General features: G+C 47.7%; 1 protein-coding gene across 12 annotated transcripts in view; it reads right to left on the reverse strand.

Annotated features, from left to right (window-relative positions):
• Positions 1-19,978, reverse strand: part of TULP3 (TUB like protein 3) — a 47,351-nt gene that overhangs the window by 2,045 nt on the left and 25,328 nt on the right. For 3 of the 12 annotated variants that reach the window (XM_070049366.2, XM_051850240.3, XM_070049365.2), the window contains exons 2-10: positions 15,598-15,649; positions 7,689-7,848; positions 6,893-6,994; positions 6,545-6,678; positions 5,948-6,145; positions 4,363-4,475; positions 3,978-4,092; positions 2,111-2,209; positions 326-497 (exon numbers count right to left, since the gene is read on the reverse strand). In XM_070049366.2, the coding sequence (XP_069905467.2) occupies positions 326-497; positions 2,111-2,209; positions 3,978-4,092; positions 4,363-4,475; positions 5,948-6,145; positions 6,545-6,678; positions 6,893-6,994; positions 7,689-7,848; positions 15,598-15,649 (1,145 nt within the window). Of the gene's footprint in view, positions 1-325; positions 498-2,110; positions 2,210-3,977; positions 4,093-4,362; positions 4,476-5,947; positions 6,146-6,544; positions 6,679-6,892; positions 7,070-7,688; positions 7,972-15,597; positions 15,650-17,613; positions 19,589-19,978 lie in introns of those variants that run through there. The other 9 variants (XM_008259669.5, XM_051850237.3, XM_008259668.5 and 6 more) reach the window with 6 other exon arrangements.

Consider the following 19,978-nt stretch of genomic DNA (forward strand, 5'->3'; position numbering starts at 1 on the left):
TGATATTCCTCTCGCCTACAGAGAACGGCAGACCAACACTGGTAGCAAGAAAGGGCAGCAGGACGGAAGATCAAGAGCATTTCCTGGGAATAGCACGAGCTCCGTGGGCTGGAGTTACCACGGGGCCTTTATTAAGGATTATGTGAGTCTGCTTCCCAAACGGCCTGATGAAGACTCCTCTGCCTTGCCCTGGGAAGGCTCTCACACGTCTCTCCCTGCTTCAACATGGTGGTTTTGTTTTCCTCCGAAATATTTCTCAGACTGCTCGTGCATCTCGTGAGAGCACCCCCCACCCCCGGCCGCTGCCCCAGCCCTGTGGGCTTACGGTCATTCGCATGGACTATCTGGAAGTTCTTCACAGACGCCTGCGTGACCCGGCCGTGGAAGTTCAGGACGTAGGAGTGAGTGTCGTCGTTCCAGACGGGGGCCTTGTTGTGCAGCTCGATCAGGTTCTCCATGCTCTTGTTCTGCCATCTTGACAGCAAGCTCTCATGATCCTGTTCGAAGGAAACGTCATCACTTGGTGCTGAGAACCCTAAGAATTCATTCACTTTCAAGGTGGTGAGGAGGTAGGGGGTGCAGCAGGGAAGTGCCTTCTCCATTTCAGAAAAGGTAAAACAGACACAAGGAATGAAAGCCGAACGTTAAGTCAGAGGGGCTAAAACTGTGGGGCAGCAGGTTAAGCCACCACTTCCTTATCAGAATGCCAGCCTGAGTCCCAGGTACTCCTGCGTCTAATCCAGCTTCCTGCTAATGAACCTACAAAGGCAACAGGAAACGTCTCAAGTAGCTGGGCCCCTGCCATCCATGTGGGAGACTCGGATGGAGGCTTCTGGCTTTGGCCTGGACCAGACCTGGCTGTTGTGGCCATTTGGGGAGTGAACCAGTAGATCCCTCTCTCTTCTCTCGCTGTCACCCTGCCTTTCAAATAAATCAACCAATCTTGGAGCTGACGTTGCTGCGTAGTGGGTTAAGCCACTGCCAGAGATGTTGGCAGTGGTGCCCACTTGGGCACCAGATTAAGTCCCGGCTGCTTCACATCCAATCCAGCTCCCTGCTAATGCACCTGGGAAAGCAGCAGCAGATGGCCCAAGCCCCTGCACCCATAAGGGAGACCTGGAAGAAGCTTTGGGCTCTTGGCTTTGGCTTGGCCTAGTCCTGGCTGTTGCAGCCATTTAGGGAGTGAACCATGGAAGGTCCCTCTCTTTCTCTAACTCTACTTTTCAAAAAAATAAAAAATACTTAAAAAAAAAAAAAAAGCCACCACCTGCAGACATCCCATATGGACCCTGGTTAATGTCCCAGCTACTCCACTTCCAATCCAGCTGCCTGCTAATGCGCCTGGGAAAGCAGTGGAAAATGACCCAATTGCTTGGGCCCCTGCACCCACATGGGAGACCCAGAAGAAGCTCCTGGTTCCTGGCTTTGGCCAGGCCATTGTGGTCATTTGGGAAGCGAACCAGCGGATAGATTTCTCTGTCGCTCTGTAACTCTTTCAAATAAATAAGTGAATCTTCAATAAATAAATCTTTAAAAAAAATTTTTTTTTTTTTTGACAGGCAGAGTGGACAGTGAGAGAGAGAGACAGAGAGAAAGGCCTTCCTTTTGCTGTTGGTTCACCCTCCAATGGCCACCGTGGCCGGTGCACTGTGGCCGGCGCATCATGCTGATCCGAAGCCAGGAGCCAGGTGCTTCTCCTGGTCTCCTGTGCGGGTACAGGGCTCAAGCACTTGGGCCATCCTCCACTGCACTCCCGGGCCACAGCAGAGAGCTGGCCTGGAAGAGGGGCAACCGGGACAGAATCCGGCACCCCAACCGGGACTAGAACCCGGTGTGCCGGCGCTGCCTATTGAGCCCCGGCGCCAGCCTTTTTTTTAATTCTTATACATGAAGCAGCACTTGTTTTTTGCAGACAGAATGTTTTCAAGCCAACAACTTTGGCAGCGATTCTGCACCTGCACTCCTAAAGTTTCAGAGCCGGGCCTGTCTCCCAGGAGCCTCACTCCAGCGTGGGCTCTGGAAGATTCAGTGATTTGTCTGTGTTCATCTCTCCCATGTTGTAGCATCATCCCTTAGAGTCTTCTGATGATTACATGAGTTCTGTTCTTACATTTCGTGGCTGAAACGGGATTCGTTCATGATTCATATTCATCCCTGGAATGATCACAGACATTTTCCTGGGACCTTTAAATCCGAGTACGTTTGTCTCCTGGAAGACAGGAAAACAAGGCAGAACTTGGAAACAGGTAGTAAAAGGAGACCCCGTTCTGTAGTAGCACGAGTCTTTGCTGGGTGTATGGAATGTGGACAATGCCAAGAGCCCCAGAAATGATTTCATTACTTTGCTGTAGTTAAACTAAGAGACACAGAACAGAACACAGGAGCTTGACACTGTGCCTCGTTCTGAAGTGCGAGCACCTGCATTTGAAACCCATCCCACGGCTTGACGCTTTTCAAGATTCCACTTCAGTCTTAGGTGGAATTTGAGAGAACTGAGAACTACCCAACTTTGTCATTGTCAATAAGTATTTATTTCCCAATGAGGGCATGGGACACTATGATACAGTAAGAATCACAGTTTAAATGGGGTCTGTACCAGCAGTTAAAAATTCAAACGCTAGGGGCCAGTGTTGTGGCTTGGTGGGTTACACTACCACTTGTGACACCGGCAGCCCATATTGGAGTCCTGGTGTGAGTCCGAGATGCTCTGCTTCGAATCCAGCTCCCTGCTAATGCACCCAGGAAAGCAACAGAAGATGGCTCAAGAACTTGGGCCCCTACATGCATGTTTGAGACTAGGATGAAGTTTCTGGTTCCTGGCTTCAGCCTGTCCCAGACCTGGATGTTGTGGCTATTTGGGGCATGAACCAACAGATGGAAAAGATCTCTCGCAAATAAATAACACATTCTTTTAAAACATTCTAATTCAAGCCATGCAGTTTATAATAAATATATACCAGCATATTAAATAGATATGTGTGTCAGTACTCATATTACATATATGAAAGTTATCCAGGAAAATGCTTTATTCATACAAGTAATACATTAAATCAAATAGTTCTCAGGCACTTTGGAAAAAAAAATAAACTCCTAGGAATCAAATAATGAGATTAATTTCAAATTCAGGAAAACGGGGACTCTGGGATGGCAATAACTGAGTTGGGCCCATCCCTTTCGGCTTGGTTTTGCCCAACAGCTCTTCGAATGCTGGCTGTGCCCAGGTCCTGTGCTCGTGTGGATACAGCGGTCAGTGGTCTGCAGCGATTACTACTGGCAGGGAGGGTTCGTGCTGACAAGGAACTGGGAGTGTGCTGTGTGGGTCACAGAAGCCACGGGGACACAGGGGAGTGTGGTCAGGAGAGACTTCTCAGATGATGTCAGCAGGAGCCGATTAACCGAGGGGAGGGCAGGGGAGTAGGGAAGGGTCTCAGGTGAGGAAATATGGTGGACAAAGGAACTTCGGGGGTGGGGGGTGGCCCTCGTGGCTGGAACAAGAACGGGATGGGGTTGCCGGCAGGAGTCTGGAAGGAAAGCCTAATGTGTGAGGGCTTTCTTTATTCTGCACGTAATGGGCAGTATTAAAAAGCTGTGAAACAGGAGAGCAGGAGCCCTGTTTTAGGGAGCTTTGTCTGACAGCAATATAGAGTGATCCACAGAGGTAAAAGACAGCAAGAGATCACTTTTAGTGTCTTGTAAACTCCGGCCAAGGGACAGGAGGGAAGGAAGGTCTGAACTAAGTGGCACTAGGAAAAGGGAAGAGCAGATACGACAAGAAATATTGCAAGAGTGAAAAACAACTGAAGCTGGTTATTCGTAAGTAAAACTTGGGTGTATGCAAAAATGACGCCAGCAACAGAAAGGGGGAAGTCACAGAAGTAGCAGGGCTCTCAGCCAAGCTTTGGTGACGTGCCGTGCACAGCGGCAGCAGGACCGGCAGGAGGCTAAGGGGGACCGACCAGGATGGGAGCGGCACTTACGTAACAGACGGCCGCCAGCTCCTGCCGGGTGTGCACCTTCTCCACCAGACCCTGGGCCTTCACTGGGTTCACACCATGATCGTACACGGTAAACTTGGTCCCCATGAGGTTGGATCTGCAGTCGGGAGACAAAGCCCCCATGAGGATGACACACACACACACACACACACACACTCCAGCAGAGGTGAGAAACAGAACGTAAGCCTGAATGCTCATCACCGCTTTTCCAAAGAGCTTTCATGAAGACGAGGAAGGGACTTGGATCTGTCTTTACTTTTCTTTAAGATGATCACATCAGTAAATGCTAACTGCAAACGGGACATGCACGGTTCTGAAGCTACAGAAGAAACCTCTGAGGAATGGGGCAGTTACACACGCTGCTCACCTGAGCTTGCCGATGTAACTTTCTCCTTCACGAGACAGATTTGTTGGGTCGGTGGAGATAAGGTAGTTGGATGTTTTGCTCTTTTTCCGCTTTCTACCTGCAAGAAGAAATATCTGGAAAAAAAAGAGAAAATGTTCAAAAATGAACCCCACGCTGTCCTATTCATTCAGCAGATAATTACAGCAAGCGCCCAATGTGTGCCAAGCCATCTTTGGGTCTTTCTCCCAAACGCTTCTCGGAATTCACCATGAATTCTTTCCTGTGTACTTCTACATACACTAGCTTGCTTCTCCCTGTAATTAACTGCAACTTTAACCCCAAACTCCCAACAACTTTTCCAAAATCTTCATCCGATGCCATGAATGAGTCTTCCCAACATTAGGAGAGACCGGATCCCGAGGGCCTGCCCACTCTCCGCTGTGGCAGCTTTACCAGCCTCCTTGCTTTTGTATTTTGTTGCTGCTTTACACCCGTGACTGCAAGGGAATGAACACTCTCACGCTGACACACCCGTCCTGAACTCTGCTAGAGCCTGGACGGTGGCAGCAGGAGCTCAGCAGGAGCTGAGCGGGCACATCTGGGCTCCGAGAGCAATGGGTTTGATTCTCACGCCACCCACTCAATGATCTGTAACTCCTAAATTACTCCCAAGCGCCAGCTGCCTCATCCACACGGCAAAGACAAGAAATCCTGCCCAACGAGCTTGTTTCAAGGATTCCGGTGATAATACATAAACACCTTCAGGGCAGGCCTGATACGCTGCACAACACCTGTCATCATCTCACTTCGAGGCTCTTAAAACCATCTACACAGATATAAAACACGTTGTTTATTAGCAAATATTAAATTGCCTCAGACTTGTAATTTCCAGGGTGAGAAAACAAGAAGACTTTTAACTTGCATGTCTGTCTACATTTCCAATTCTTCCTGTTCTCTAAAACCTCCTTCCACAACATCATGTTTTACCATAACAAAAAGAAAAAAAGAAGAAAAAAAAAACAACAGTAACTAGCAAAAACTAATGAGAGGGAGATAAAAATAATTTGATGAAAATAGTCTTGGGGGCCGGTGCTATGGCATATGGGCACCGGTTCTAGTCCTGGCTGCTCCACTTCCAATCCAGCTCTCTGCTATGGCCTGGGAAAGCACTGGAGGATGGCCCAAGTCCTTGGGCCCTGCACCCACGTGGGAGACCTGGAAGAAGCTCCTGGCTTTGGAGCTGCGCAGCTCCGGCCGTTGCAGCCAACTGGGGAGTGAACCAGCGGATGGAAGACCTCTCTCTCTCTCTCTCTGCCTCTCCTCTCTATGTAACTCTGACTTTCAAATAAATAAATATTATTTGATATTCCTAAATGATGGATAAAACCTTTTTGGGGGGCTGGGGGTGTAGACGGTAGATCTTGCCTGTTAGACTAGGAGCTCGTTGAAGATGACGAGAGCACAGCATCTGGGGAGGAGGAAATACAAGCTACTTCCGACTGGCCTGGTCCAACGCCAGCGTTACTTCCATCGCAAGGCCCACCAGCAATCTCTTCCCCTGCATTCTTCTCCCCTCTCAAGTCGTCTTAGCAATCGATTTGCGTACCTTCTGATTTTCGTCTTTTTCCAAGAACATGTAGTAGGTGGGGAAGAGACCCTGGTCCATTCCTCGCTTGTACCTCGTTATCCGACACTTCACTGTGACGCCCCGCGGGGCAGGACTGTACGCGAAGTCCTCCAGGTTCTCCACCTCTCCCAGCTGGTTGTCCGGCCGCGGGGCGGTGGTTCCGGTGGCCCCTGTATCCTGAAAGGACGGGCACCCGTGAGCAAAGGGAGGCTGGGCCGGGGGACCTCACAGCCGCGGTGGCCAACACCGAATGGCCAAAAACACCGACTGGTTTGCTCCATGTCTTCATGCTTCTCACAAAATGAGAAGGAATTCTAAAAAGCTCAACAAAGACCAGGCCATTGGGAGTAATGAAGGAGCAAGTAAGAAGAAAGGAATACAGCCTCGGAAGAACTGACCTGAGACAGGATTAGGTCATACACTTGAAGTCTACATTTGAGCTTAAATGTTTTTGAAGTTATGGATTACTGAAGTGGTGAGCTACTCAATTACCCTATTTAGCAGTGGTATTAAAACAGTGAAGATACATCTGGGAGCCAGATTAGTTCCAAAAAAGGAAGTCTCAGAACTACATACTGTGGTCGATTTCTGGCTAGATGCAGAATTGGGTCTTCCTGTTTCTGAATGTGGGGAATGGGAACTTAATTTTTTCCCATCTTCTTCCTCACCATCCGTCTCTTCCTCATCAAAGTTCAAACTGCTCGAGATGCCTGGCAGGAGAAAGCAGGCAGGAAAAAAAGGTCACTAATGGTCGATATTAGTTGGAAAAAGGAAACCGTTGGGAGGGCCGCAGGTGGCAGCCCAGGTGTTTGGGCCTCAGCCACCCATTTGGGAGACCCGGATGAAGGCCCTGGCTCCTGGCTTCAGCCTGGCCCAGCCCTGACCGCTGCGGGCATTTGAGCAGTGATCATCACCAGTCCTCACCGTGTTTTTGGAGAATCTCCTGAAGACCAGGCTTGGAAACGGTATCCACAGTGCCCTCCCCTCCAGCACTGTCCTCAGTCTCCTCTTCCGTGGTGGCAGAGCCTACGGAGAGAACATGAACTTTGGTTTCCTGATCTTGAGCGTCTGGCTTCAGGGAGGCAGCTGGACCGTCAATGCCTAAGAGCGAGAAGGAAAGAGAAGCAGCAAGGATTACCCACTCGTGAGCTGCAGGGTTTCAGCGTGCGCGCCCAGAACTCACTTCTACCTTAAAACCTACAAGTGCATTTGTTAAGAGAGCAGCCCAGCACTGGTGTGCGTTTTATTAACAAGCACGCTCTGGGAGTGAAGGAACCTGGACCTGATGCTTTCTGGGCCCACAGCTCCGGGGGCTGTTAGAGGCGGTGAATGCCCTGCCTTCTCCCCGTTTCACAGGATCCTCAGAGCCGTCTGCTGGGAGCAGGGAGGCTCCCGCCCTACTCCTGCATCACAGTTCATTAACCTCTGCCACCACGTGACAATCAAGCTGCAAGCTGCTCCAGTACGCCTTTCTAGACTAGCATGTTTGGCATCTGAAAACAACTATTCTAGGATGGACGTGAACTTTTAAAGCATCTTCCGCTGACCAGACCACGGCTTTTATTTTCTACTCAAGGACCCACAATGCAATTATACAGAGGAAGGTGCCGAGGAACAACGCTAACGCGGTTCCTCTGGTCCTCCTGAGAACCCTCTCACCTTCTCCTGTGGTTTACGAAAACTGCACCCCAGCAGGAAGTGACGCTGCCTCAATACACACCGTGCAGGATGACATCGCTGTGAAGGGTACAAGGTTCCACCAAAGGAGTTTGGTCCTCACTACCCCTCGGCTTGGACCAACGCAGCCTGGCTTCTGGGTTTGGCTGCACCATGAGTGGCTCAAGGCGCTTTTTTCTCTGCTTCTTCTCCAGCAGCGCTCTCTAGAAAACAACGTGATGAGACAGCCAGGAGACCCGGCTGCGTTGAATATGCAGTGCTTGTTTCTCACTGATCCTCCCAAGAACTCATACACATGAGCTTCTCTTACTTCAGAGGTGAGAAAGCTGAGGCACAGAGAACAGGCTCATTCATTTCATCTGGAAAGCTCTGCTTAAAACCACACAATGCAATTTCTAGCCGAGCCGAGGTCACGAGTCGCGTCTACTGAAGAGCTATACAGCAATCACCCTGCTATGACCACAGCAGGAGCGCGGGTTCCAAACATAAACACAAACGCGGAGGAGCACCACCAGGCTGACTCCTCTGGCTGGCAGAAGGTGGATGGTGTGTTTTTCCAGTTTTCTGGTTTTCCAAATTTTCTTAGTTTTATAATCAGTAGAAAAAATTTATTAGCCTCTAAACCTCAGATTACTTTCAGGTTTTGATCAGCCAAAGAGCAGTAAGTTTTGCTTTCCTGTTCATCTTACGTAATTAGAAATCAGAAGTGGGCAGGTTCGGATGCTCGGGTCCCGTATCAGAGAGCCTGGGTTTGACCTCCACCTCCAGCTCCTGATTCCAGCTCCCTGCTAATGCAGACCTGGGGATGGCTCAAGTGACTGGGTTCCTGCCACCCACACAAAAGACCTGGCTGAGTCCCCAGTACTCCTGGCTTCAGCCCCACCAAGACATTCTGGGCTTTTGGGGAGATAACCAGTGGACGGGAGCCCTCCCTTCTTCCTCTCCCTTCTCGGTTCCTCACCACCAAATAAATGAAAAGGGCACAAGAGACGGCGACGATGATGATGATGATGAAGTCAACCCGATGGAGAGGAAGGTACTAGCCCATACACCAGTTTTAAACTTTGGCAAATAAGAACTAATAACACAGATAAGTTATTATAGATCTGAGATATCTCAGAATAGGCAAAATGTCAGGCCCCAAGCTAAAAATTAGAGCTATGATTAGAAACCAAAAGCTACAGCCTAATCCACTTTATTAACATATGTAAAGAAAAAGTGTTTTACAGAAAAGGAGTGATCTGCTCGTGGTCTAGAAAAGGGAGGCCACGGCACCGCGGCTCACTAGGCTAATCCTCTGCCTCTGGTGCCGGCACCCCGGGTTCTAGTCCTGGTTGGGGCGTCGGATTCTGTCCCGGTTGCTCCTCTTCCAGTCCAGCTCTCTGCTGTGGCCCGGGAAGGTAGTGAAGGATGGCCCAAGTCCTTGGGCCCTGCACCCCATGGGAGACCAGGAGAAGCACCTGGCTCCTGCCTTCGGATCAGCGAAGTGCGCCGGCCGCAGCACACCAGCTGCAGCGGCCATTGAGGGGGTGAACTAACGGAAAAAGGAAGACCTTTCTCTCTGTCTGTCTCTCTCATTGTCCACTCTGCCTGTCAAAAAAAAAAAAAAAAAAAAAAAGAGGGAGGCCAAAGAGAATTTGCTGGAGTCGATGAGTCCAAGGAAAAGAAACACTGAACGTGGCAGACGAGAATACTGGATTCACTAGGAGAGCTAGCTTCCTTTATGCACGGGGAACTACATGAAGCTTCTTCATGACTCTGATGAAGAAACTTAATTCCTTGCTCATTAGTCAGCCTTATAATTTTCAACTTAACTGTTTAGGTGTCAAGAACAATAGCAATGGGGGCCAGTGCTGTGGTGCAGCGGGTTAATGCCCTGGCTTGAAGTGCCGGCATCCCATATGGGTGCCAGTTTGAGACCCAGCTGCTCCACTTAAGATCAAGCTCTCTGCTATGGCCTGGGAAAGCAGAAGATGGCCCAACCGGCGCTGTGGCGCACTAGGTTAATCCTCCACCTGTGGCGCCAGCATCCCATATGGGTGCAGGTTCTAGCCCTGGTTGCTTCTCTTCCAGTCCAGCTCTCTGGTGTGCCCTGGGAAAGCAGTGGAGGATGGCCCAAGTGCTTGGGCCCCTGCACGTGCATGAGAGACCAGGAGGAGGCATCTGGCTCCAGATTGGCGCAGCTCCACCCGTTGCAGCCACTTGAGGAGTGAACCAATTGAAGGAAGACCTCTCTCTCTCTCTGTCTCTCTCTGTCTCTCTCTCTCTCTGTCTGTGACTCTGCCTGTCAAATAAATAAATCTTTAAAAAAAAAAAAAAAGGAAGAAGATAGCCCAAGTCCTTGGGCCCCTGCACCCGCATGGGAGACCGGAAGAAGCTCCTGGATCCTGGCTTCGGATCAACAAGCTCTGGCTCTGCAACCAATTGGGGAGTGAATCATCAGATGGAAGACCTCTCTCTCTCTCTCTCTCCCTCTCCTCTCTCTGTGACCCTCTTTCAAATAAATAAATAAATAAATTAAAAAAAAAGAAGAAGGGTAAATAGAGAGAGATGAGGGCAACCACACCCACGGAGACTCTGCCACCACGTGGCATAAACGTTCTGTGTCCTATACATCCATGACTAAGCAGTAAAATGGCAGGACTCTGGAAAAATCTTTGTATTTTGTAGCCAGCTAAACTATCCACATACCCTGAAAATAAGAGTATCCAAGTGAAACCAGTAAAATTGGAAGCAAAGTATACTCAATGGGAAAGCATTTCAAGAAATGGTGTTGGGACAACTGGGTATCCACATGCAAAGGAATGAAGCTTTTACCCTCGTCTCATACCAAACACAGAAATAAACTAAAAATGGAACAGAGAACGTTTAAGAACTAAAACTACAAAACTTAGAAGAAACCAAAAGGAGCACGTCTTTTTGTAACCTTGGGTTAAGCAATGTTTTGTAAGGAACACATCAGGAGTGCAAATGACCAAAGGAAAAAACCAGATACTTAAAATTCTTATGCTGAAAATAATACCACTGAGAAAATAAAAAGTCCACAGAAAGGGAGAAAATATCCACAAATTATATTTGACAAGGAACTTGGATCCAGAATATGTAAAGTATACTCAGAACTTAACAAAAACACAATTCCAAAAATGGACAAAAGATTTGGATACACAAATCCTCAAAAGAGGATATATTAATGTTTACTAACCACAAAAAGAACTCAACATCATTAGTGATCAGGGAAATGCAAATCACAACTACAACAGGATACCACTCTCATACCCACTACAATGGGTATAAATCAAAGACAGACAAAACAAGGGTTAGAGCAGATGTGGAGAAACTGGAAACCAAACATTGGTGGTAGGAATGGAAAATGGTGCAGCCTTTTGGAAAACAGTCTGGTAGTTTCTTAAAATGTTAAACAGATTTCTCACATAACCTACTCCTAGGTGTATACCCAAGAGAAATGAGAACTTGTAGACAGATAGGCCTTATTTATAGTAACCACAAGTGGAAACAAATCAAATGTCCATCAACTGATAAATGGAATGCTATTTGACAATGAAAAGGAAAGAAGTTCAGACATAATTTACAGCAAGGATGAATCTTACGCTAACTCAAAGAAGCCTGACACAAAAGACCACATATTGTATGGTTCTATTTATATAAGATCCAAAAATTATCTGTGTTCTTTCCTTGGGTATATATTTATAATATGTGAATTATAGTTCAATAAATCTGTTTAAAAGCCTATAAAGGACAAAAATACCTCTGTGTAAACTCTCTGAAAATGAAGGACATTTTAAAACAACTTTACATATCTATTTGGGAAGTAGGGAGAACAGATAAAGAGCTCCTATCCACTGGTTCATTCCCCAAATGCCTGCAACAGCCAGGGCTGGGCTGGGGCTGGGCTGGCGCTGAAGCCAGGAGCCAGGAACTCAACCTAGATCTCCCTCGTGGATGGCAGAGACTCACTCACTTAAGCCATCACTGCTGCCCTCCCCGGGTCTGCATTAGCAGGAAACTGGAGTCAAGAGCCAGATACAGGAATTAAACCAAGCTACCCTGATAGGGCATGTGGGCAAATTAACCACTAAGCTCCCCAAATGCAGGATTTTTAAACATTAAGTTCTAAGATCATAATATCAGGAAATCATGACGATGTGAAATAAGCTTTGATCTCATCAACAGTCCTGTAACCTGGATGATGTTAGAACAAGTTAAGAGAAGGCAAGTGGTTTGTATGGAAATAAGGGAAAGTGGAAGCAAAGAGCAAGCTTCACCCCGTGTCTCCAGGGCCACCCTGGGCAAGCACAGTGACCTGGCTGGACAGTCATATCTCATTCCTTTGGTAGGTATATCCCTTCAGTAGAGGTAAACTAATTACACCACCAAACAACATGTTCACTCTGAAGATCATTTTTCCAACTCTACTTGCTCTGGTTTTGAGCGTACCAGGCTGCTTTCTGGCGGCAAACTTCGCCTAGACTTTTCTGTTGGGAACATGATGACCGTCTGATTCTGGTGTACTGTTCACAGGAAACTAATTCTCTCACTTAGAGTCATCACTTGGGAGCCTGACTAGCAAGAACCAGTTGTCCTGAGACTGATCGTCCTACGATGCTCACTACCAGTGGCTTTCAACCAAGAGACTGCTGTCACAGCAGAATTCCTGAGCTCGACCTAGGAACAGCAGGTGTCCGTTTCTCCAGCCTTTCTCACCTGCCCGAGCGCATCACTGTCACCGAGGGCAGTGCCCGTGACCCTCAGGCAGGCAGTCTGGCACGCTCTGCACGGCGAGGCTCCAGAATGAGCTGCAGTCTAGCCTATGCTCGAAGATCCTTTCTGACATCCTACTGTTTGATGCAGTCTCATCAAAGGAACGGAGGCCCCTGGAGTTTAAGGACTTTACCTAAAATCACACAGCTGACCAGTGGCAGAGCTGAAACTCGCAGCGTGGTGTTCTCCACGCATCACGTGGTGCAGTCTTTGTTGACTGGCACCATTCGAATGCCCAGCCTGCACATGGTGGAACCTCCCTTCCCATCTGCTGGGTACCTCCTTCTGATGATCAGGCAGCACTCAGGGCCCTGACAGTGTTCTCACACACCAACAGTTATACAACAGCCCAGAGAGATTTTTCTTTTGAAGTTTTAAAAATTCCTATAAAATATTATGTCTCACCATCTCTGCAGGAAACATTAGAAGTCAGTGACAGCCCCTGGCAAAGAACTGAGCCTATAAAGGCAGACAGATCTTTTATCAAACATCTCTTTTGCATTACTGGAATTGTTACCATATGCTTTTATTACCTATATAAAATCACATTAAAAGAATTTTATTTGAAAGGCAGGGTTACAGAGAGAGAGGGAAAGACACGGAGAAAGACCTTCCATCCACTAGTTCACTCCCCAAATGGCTGCCATCAGCCAGGGCTGGGCCAGGCTAAAACCAGGAGCCAGGAACTTCTTCCAGGTCTCCCACATGAGTGCAAGGGCCCAAGCACTTGGACCATCTTCCCCTGCTTTTCCCAGGCCATCAGCAGGGAGCTGGATCGGAAGTGAAACAGCTGAGACTTGAACTGGTGCCCGTAAGGGATGCCAGTGCTGCAGGCAGTGGCTTAACCCACTATGCCACAATACTGACCCCCAAAATCACAATTTAAAGAGATTTATGTGGGGGCTGGTACTCTGCAGCAGGTTAAGCCACTGCTTGCAACACTGGCTTCCTACACTGGAGTGCCGGTTTGAGCCCAGAAGACAAAGGGCTTAAGACAATTACTCTGACCTTTGTTGAGGAGGGTAAGTATTCATGTCTCTATGTATCAGAATCATTGCCACAGCTACAACAAATAGTTTCTTTCCAAGGTTTAGATGATTCCACCTTTAAGGTCATTTATTAGGCTAGAATTCCCATTCTTAATTCTACCAACAATGTAAAAATGACAAAACTTCAGAGATACTTTTGGTCACACATGGAATCTTAGACATCTTGGTTGTCAGTGATCCTACCTAAGTAGCCTATGGCTACAGAATGTCCTCAATTAGAAAACATTCATAAAGGGGCGGTCATTTGACACACTAGTTAAGACACCCCTTGGGAAATTCACATCCCAAATGAAGAGTACCTGAGTCCACATCCCAGCTCCATTCCCAATCCCAGCTTTCTGCTAATGTGCACCCTGGGAGGCAACACATGATGGCCCAAGTGCTGAGTCCCTTCTCCCATATGGGAGACCCAGACTGAAAGAGTTCCAGAGAGAGGGGGGAAAACAGAGAGAGAGAGAGAGAGCGAGCTTCCATCCACTGGTCCACTTCCCAAATGGTCATAATGGCTGGGGCTGGGCCAGGCTGAAGCCAGGAGCCTGGAGCTTCTTCCAGGCTCCCACATAAGTGCAGGGGCCCAAACACTTGGGCCATCTTCTGCTGCTTTTTCCAGGCATATTAGCAGGGACGTGGAGCGGCTAGGACTCATGTGGGATGCAGGTGCTGCAGGCCACGGCTTTACCCACTATGCCACCTTCCCTAAAATACTTTTTTTCATGATCTTTTAAAATAATCTTTGTAGGGGCCGTTGCCCTGGCTCACTTGCCTAATCCTCCGTCTGCAGCACCGGCATCCCATACGGGCACCGGGTTCTAGTCCTGGTGCTCCTCTTCCAGTCCAGCTCTCTGCTGTGGCTCAGGAGGGCAGAGGAGGCTAGCCCAAGTGCTTGGGCCCCTGCACCCGCATGGGAGACAAGGAAGAAGCACCTGGCTCCTGGCTTCAGGCCAGCACAGAACCAGCCATAGCGGCCATTTTGGGAGTGAACCAACGGAGGGAAGACCTCTCTACCTCTCACTGTCTATAACTCTACCTATCAAAATACATAATAATAATCTTTGTATGCATGGACTTCAAAAAATTTTTGTACCAAATAAACTTATCTTTTAATTACATTTTCTACAAATGGTTTGAAGCACCTGTGTATGAAAGCAATGGAAGTTGGGTATCGGTTCCAAGCTGCCCAATCATCATCACAGTGTGTACACACAAGGCTGTTCATTCATTCCTTCCTCCGTTCAAACATTTATTTTTTTTTTTTTAAGATGTACTTAGTTGAAAGGGAGAGTGATAGATGGAGAGACCTATAGTCTACTTGTTCAATCCCCAAATGCCCACAACAGCCAGGGCTGGGCCAGGCCACAGTCAGGAGCCAGGGACTCCATCCAGGTCTTCCAGATGGGTGGCAGGATCCCAAGTACTTGGGCCGTCACCTGCTGCTTCCCAAGCACATTAGCCGGAAGTTAGATTGGAAGCATGGACTCAGACCAAGCACTGTGAACAATGTGGGCTGCAGGGGTCCCAAGGGGTGGCTGCACCCACTGAGCCACAATGCCCACCCCCATTCAAATATTTAATGAAGGATTACTACATGCCCAGTACCAGGAGCTTCTGATGTAATGGCCAGCAAAAACATACTTGGTTCATGTTCTTATGGGGCTTAGTCTACTGGAAGAAATAAATATGTTACTGTAAAAAAAATTTTTTTTTTTAATAAATAAATGTGTGACTAAATCCTAGGAGCAGCACTGAGAAGAAATTCATTCTGCAGGCAATGAAGTTTCTAAGCAGCAAGTTCAGATTTGCATTTCAGGATAACAGAAAAATCTTGTAGTTAAATAAAACTACAACGTAGGGAAGTACTTAAAGAAGCAGAACCAAGTCACTACATAGAAATACAATTCTTCTAATACTTAGCCAAGCCAAGGCCAGTTTCATTGCTGGCAACCTCAGAGCATTTTAGTCTTGCCAGGACCCAGAGCCTTGGTTCAGCAACGACTAACTCCTGACAATGCTTCCTGAGTGACCATCAGTCTTTTCCTTTCCAAGCCACTGCCCAGATTTGAGAGCAAAGACCCTTGGCACAGCAGCCGATGTTGCTGTCCACCTACCTCTCAAGAGGAGACTCACCTGATTGTCCAGTTTCAGCTGTCGAAGCCGCATAGTCTCGTCTTCAAAGGCACTGTTTAAAGACAAGAGAAAACAACAACGAAGTCGGTAAAGAGAAAGTCCCTTCAAGACCACGTCTGTTTCCTCCTTTCACATGTGCACTGCCTTGGGCTGTTCGTGACCCATCAGCCGAGCCTCAGACAAAGTCTCAGTTCTGGAGGCTGCCCCACGGACTGCGGCAGAACCTGCCACCCCTCACACCATTCTCTCTCCACACAGGTCCCTCAGGGTCTGAAATAGCCGAGCTAAGAAAAAGGCCAAGGAGCAGGGACTCCATATGCGTCAGGGTTTCCACTTGCTCTGTATCACAGACCAAGTCCTCGTTATGTTCCTACTGCAGAGTGAAGAATCCCATGTGCATCTATTCCTCAAGACAACCCTATGTGTTAGGAACCATTACTTTCATACTTTGAACACAAAGAAATTGAGACTTGGAGAGTTGTGTGTAAAGACCAGAGGGGCTGGTGCTGTGGCGTAGCAGGCTAAGCCTCTGCCTGTGGTACCAGCATCCCATATGGGTGCCTGTTCATGTCCTAGCTGCTCCTCTTCCGATCCAGCTCTCTGCTTATGGCCTGTGGAGGATGGCCCAACTGGTTGGGCCCCTGCATCTATGGGGGAGGCCTGGAAGAAACTCCTGGCTCCAGATCGGCCCAGCTCTGGCTGTTGAGGCCATCTGGGGAGTGAACCAGCAGATGGAAGATCTTTTTCTCTGTCTCTCCCTTGTCTGTAGCTCTGCCTCTCTAATAAAAAAAAAAGTCTTTTAAAAGACTGAATAAAAGAAATGGACCCTAAACTCTCAGGGAAGACATACTTCTGGCCTTGACTTTGTGGTGCCTACGTTTCTCCCAGGTATGTTCCTAAGGTTTCTACATTTTCTATCTGCATGCACATATTTATTATTATATTACCGATATTACTGCTCTCCCTCTAGGGTACATCACACCTAAACATCAAATGTAATTTGCTCCTTTTCTGAGTTAGGTCTAGGTGAGGGAAAGTTAAGACTGTGTAGAGCATCTTACTGACATCCTTAATATCTGCGCAAGTTGGGGCCGGCGCTGTGGCATACCAGGTGGAGCCGCCGCCTACAGGGCCAGCATCCCATATGGATGCTGGTTCAAGACCCGGCTGCTCCGCTTCTGATTCAGCTCTCTGCTATGGCCTGGGAAAGCAGTGGGAGATGGCCCAAGTCTTTGGGCCCCTGTAACCACGTGGGAGACCCAGAAGAAGCTCCTGGCTTCTGGCTTTGGATCAGCACAGCTCTAGCCATTGTGGCCAGTTGGGGAGTGAACCAGTGGATGGAGAACCTCTCTCTCTCTCTCTCTCTCTCTCTCTCTCTCTCTCTCTCCTTCTCTGTAACTCTTTCAAATAAATAAATATAAAAAAAATCTGGGCAAGTCGCCAAACTTGCTTTTCTAGTTTGCCATGAAGAACACTTACAATGCCCCTCACCAAAGAAGGCCATGGGATCAACTGACAAGATTCAGCGCTGCTGGGAGACAGATTCGCTTGATGGAAACTGAATCGAACTGCTGCCTTCAGTTGGTAAAACAAACCCTTTTGAACATTCTTTCACTCTGTCTGAAGCCATTTCTATCCTCACACATTCCTGCTGGAGGATTCTGTGCTCTGACTCGGCATTCTTGGCTGGAGTGAAGTATGAGGCCAGGCAGAAGTGGCTCTCCGATAAGAAGACAAAGCCCATGACCACAAAGCACGCTGGTGCTCATCTGGGGCAAACTCTCAAGGCATTCCCCGGTGGCTAGATGGCTTAACCACTGCGAGGCTGCGCTGTGGATGGCTGCACAGCAACTTGGAATTTGCATACTAGTGGCCAAGACTCCTCCTGCCACAGAAGCAGCCAACAGGTCTAACAGTGCCTTAGCTATTCTGATGTGGAGGCCGCTTCGGATGTGCCCAATCCCCATCAATTCCCCCACAACCTTTAAGTTTCAAGAACAAAACAAAACAGCATACTCAATAGGTTATCTCGGGCCGGTGCTGTGGCATAGCAGGTAAAGCCGCCGCCTGCAGTGCCGCCAGCATCACATATGGGCACCAGTTTGAGTTCCAGCTGCTCCTCTTTTGATCCAGCTCTCTGCTATGGCCTGGGAAAGCAGTAGAGGATGGCCCAAGTCCTTGGGGCCCTGCACCCACATGGGAAGACCCAGAGGAAGCTCCTGGCTACTGGCTTCAGATCGGTGCAGCTCCAGTCATTGTGGCCACTTGGGGAATGAACGAGCGGATGGAGGGCCTCTCTCTCGCTCGCTCACTCTCTCCTTCTCTCTTTATGTAAAACTCTTTCAAATAAATACATAAATCTTAAAAAAAAAAAAAGTTATCTCTTTCTCCCAGCTCAAGAGAGGAGCAAACAGAAAAAATTCCCAGGGGAAATGTACCTTTGGCCTCAACTCTGTGGCCCCTACATTTCTCCTGGATATGTTCCTACATTTCCTTCATGTCTTATCCACGGTCATGTATCTAGCATTGTACTTTTGGTACTGAGTGGATAATCAGCACACATTTGAAAAAACTCTATACAAAATGATTTAAGACAGGGGCTGGCATTGTGGCACAGCACATAAAGCCATCACCTGCAACACCAGCATCCCTTGTGTACTGGATTGAGTCCCGGCTGCTCCACTTCTGATCCAGCTCCCTGCTAATGGCCTGGGAAAGCAGAGGAAGATGACCCAAGTGTTTGGGTCCCTGCCACCCAGTGGGAGACCCAAATGACAGTCCTGGCTTGGGTGAGGCCCAGCACTGGCTCTTCTGGCTGTCTAGAGAGTGGATCAGCATACGGAAGATGTCTGTATCTCGCTCTTTCTCTATAACTCTGACTTTCAAATAAATATACAAATCCTTTAAAAATGACTTAAGGCAAAAAAATTATGAACATTATATAAAGGAAGGGGAACTTGGAGGAAAAAATAAATCACCATTACAGTCTAGGATTTCCAAACAGCTGCTGCTTTTCCCCCAACTCACTCTGTTCTCAACAATAAGTTAAGATGCCTTTTGGCACAAAACACACATCACCCCCCCCCCCCAAAGTTCTAAAAACCTGACATACCACCACTAACATTCTCAAGCACTTCCCCTCGGGCCTCTCCCAGTGAGGAAAGCAGCTGTGATTTCAGCGCCTTCCAGACACCACTTAGCTCCTTTCATCAAGCCTGGACAAGCTGAGCAGACAATCCAAATGAGCAGGGTACAATCAAAGCTTTTTGACTTGAATGGAAGGGACATTAAGCAGGTGTTACACCTTTCTAACAGTCAGATACCTCCCATTCTCTGAAGGCCAGACTTCCCGAATTTTAGGTTGAAATTCTAACTTGGGAGAAATATGTTTTATGTACTTATATTTGATCTAAATTAATACTTCTAATCCGGAATATGATCTTATTAAATTCGTATTTTTCCCCTTCAATAGTCTGTTTTCCTTCATTTCAAACTAAGATAGTATAGGAAGCTTAGTTAGATTGACTAACCAAGACTGCAAAGTAAATCAACATAAAACAAAAATTTCTACAGAATAAAATGAACGGAATTGCTACTTTTCTTCCAATTTTTCTCATGGGAAAGTTCCTATTTGCTTGGTACATACATCTTGGAGGAACACAAGTTTCTAACAAGTGTAGCAGAACGCCATTCATCTGAGTTGTTACTCAGTTACAACCAAAGTCTAAATGGAAAAAACCAAGAAGCCTTTAGCAAAGCACAGATCACACTGACACAATGTTTTGCGAATGTGTCCCATCCCAGCCAACTTCGTTTGTGGACACCAAAATGTTGTCTGAATCTCCCTGCACTATTTAATTATTCATCTAAAAACTGCTGGGTAAAAGGATGACCCCGTTCACCACCTCATTATCTACATTTTCAAGAATCACTCAAGTCCCTATCAGTACTTAACTGGATTAAAAAAAAAAAACAAAAACAAAAAAAAACAACTGGGGGTAGGTATGGGCATTTCTGGACAGCAGGCTACACTACTGCTTGGGATGCTTGTATCCCATATTTGAGTGCTCGGTTAAGTCCTGGCTCCTTTCCTTCCAATCCAACTTCCTGCTAAAGCATTTGGGAAAGCTGTAAAGGATGGCCCGGGGCCTGAGCCCCTGTATCCACGTGGGAGATCCAGATGGAGTTCCTGGCTCTTGGTTCCAGCCTGGACAGTCCTGACTGCTGCAGCCATCTGGGGAGTGAACCAGCAGAAAAGGTAACTTGACAATGAAGAAACCGGGCAGACACAGCCTTAACCACATGATGGGATACATTAGCTGTGACAGGACAGACACCAAGAGCATCGTAACACCACGTTTGTAATACTCCTGCCAAACAT

Source organism: Oryctolagus cuniculus, chromosome 9 (genome assembly GCF_051225735.1).
Source record: "Oryctolagus cuniculus isolate XC-2025 breed Fujian yellow rabbit chromosome 9, ASM5122573v1, whole genome shotgun sequence".
Classification (NCBI taxonomy): domain Eukaryota; kingdom Metazoa; phylum Chordata; class Mammalia; order Lagomorpha; family Leporidae; genus Oryctolagus; species Oryctolagus cuniculus.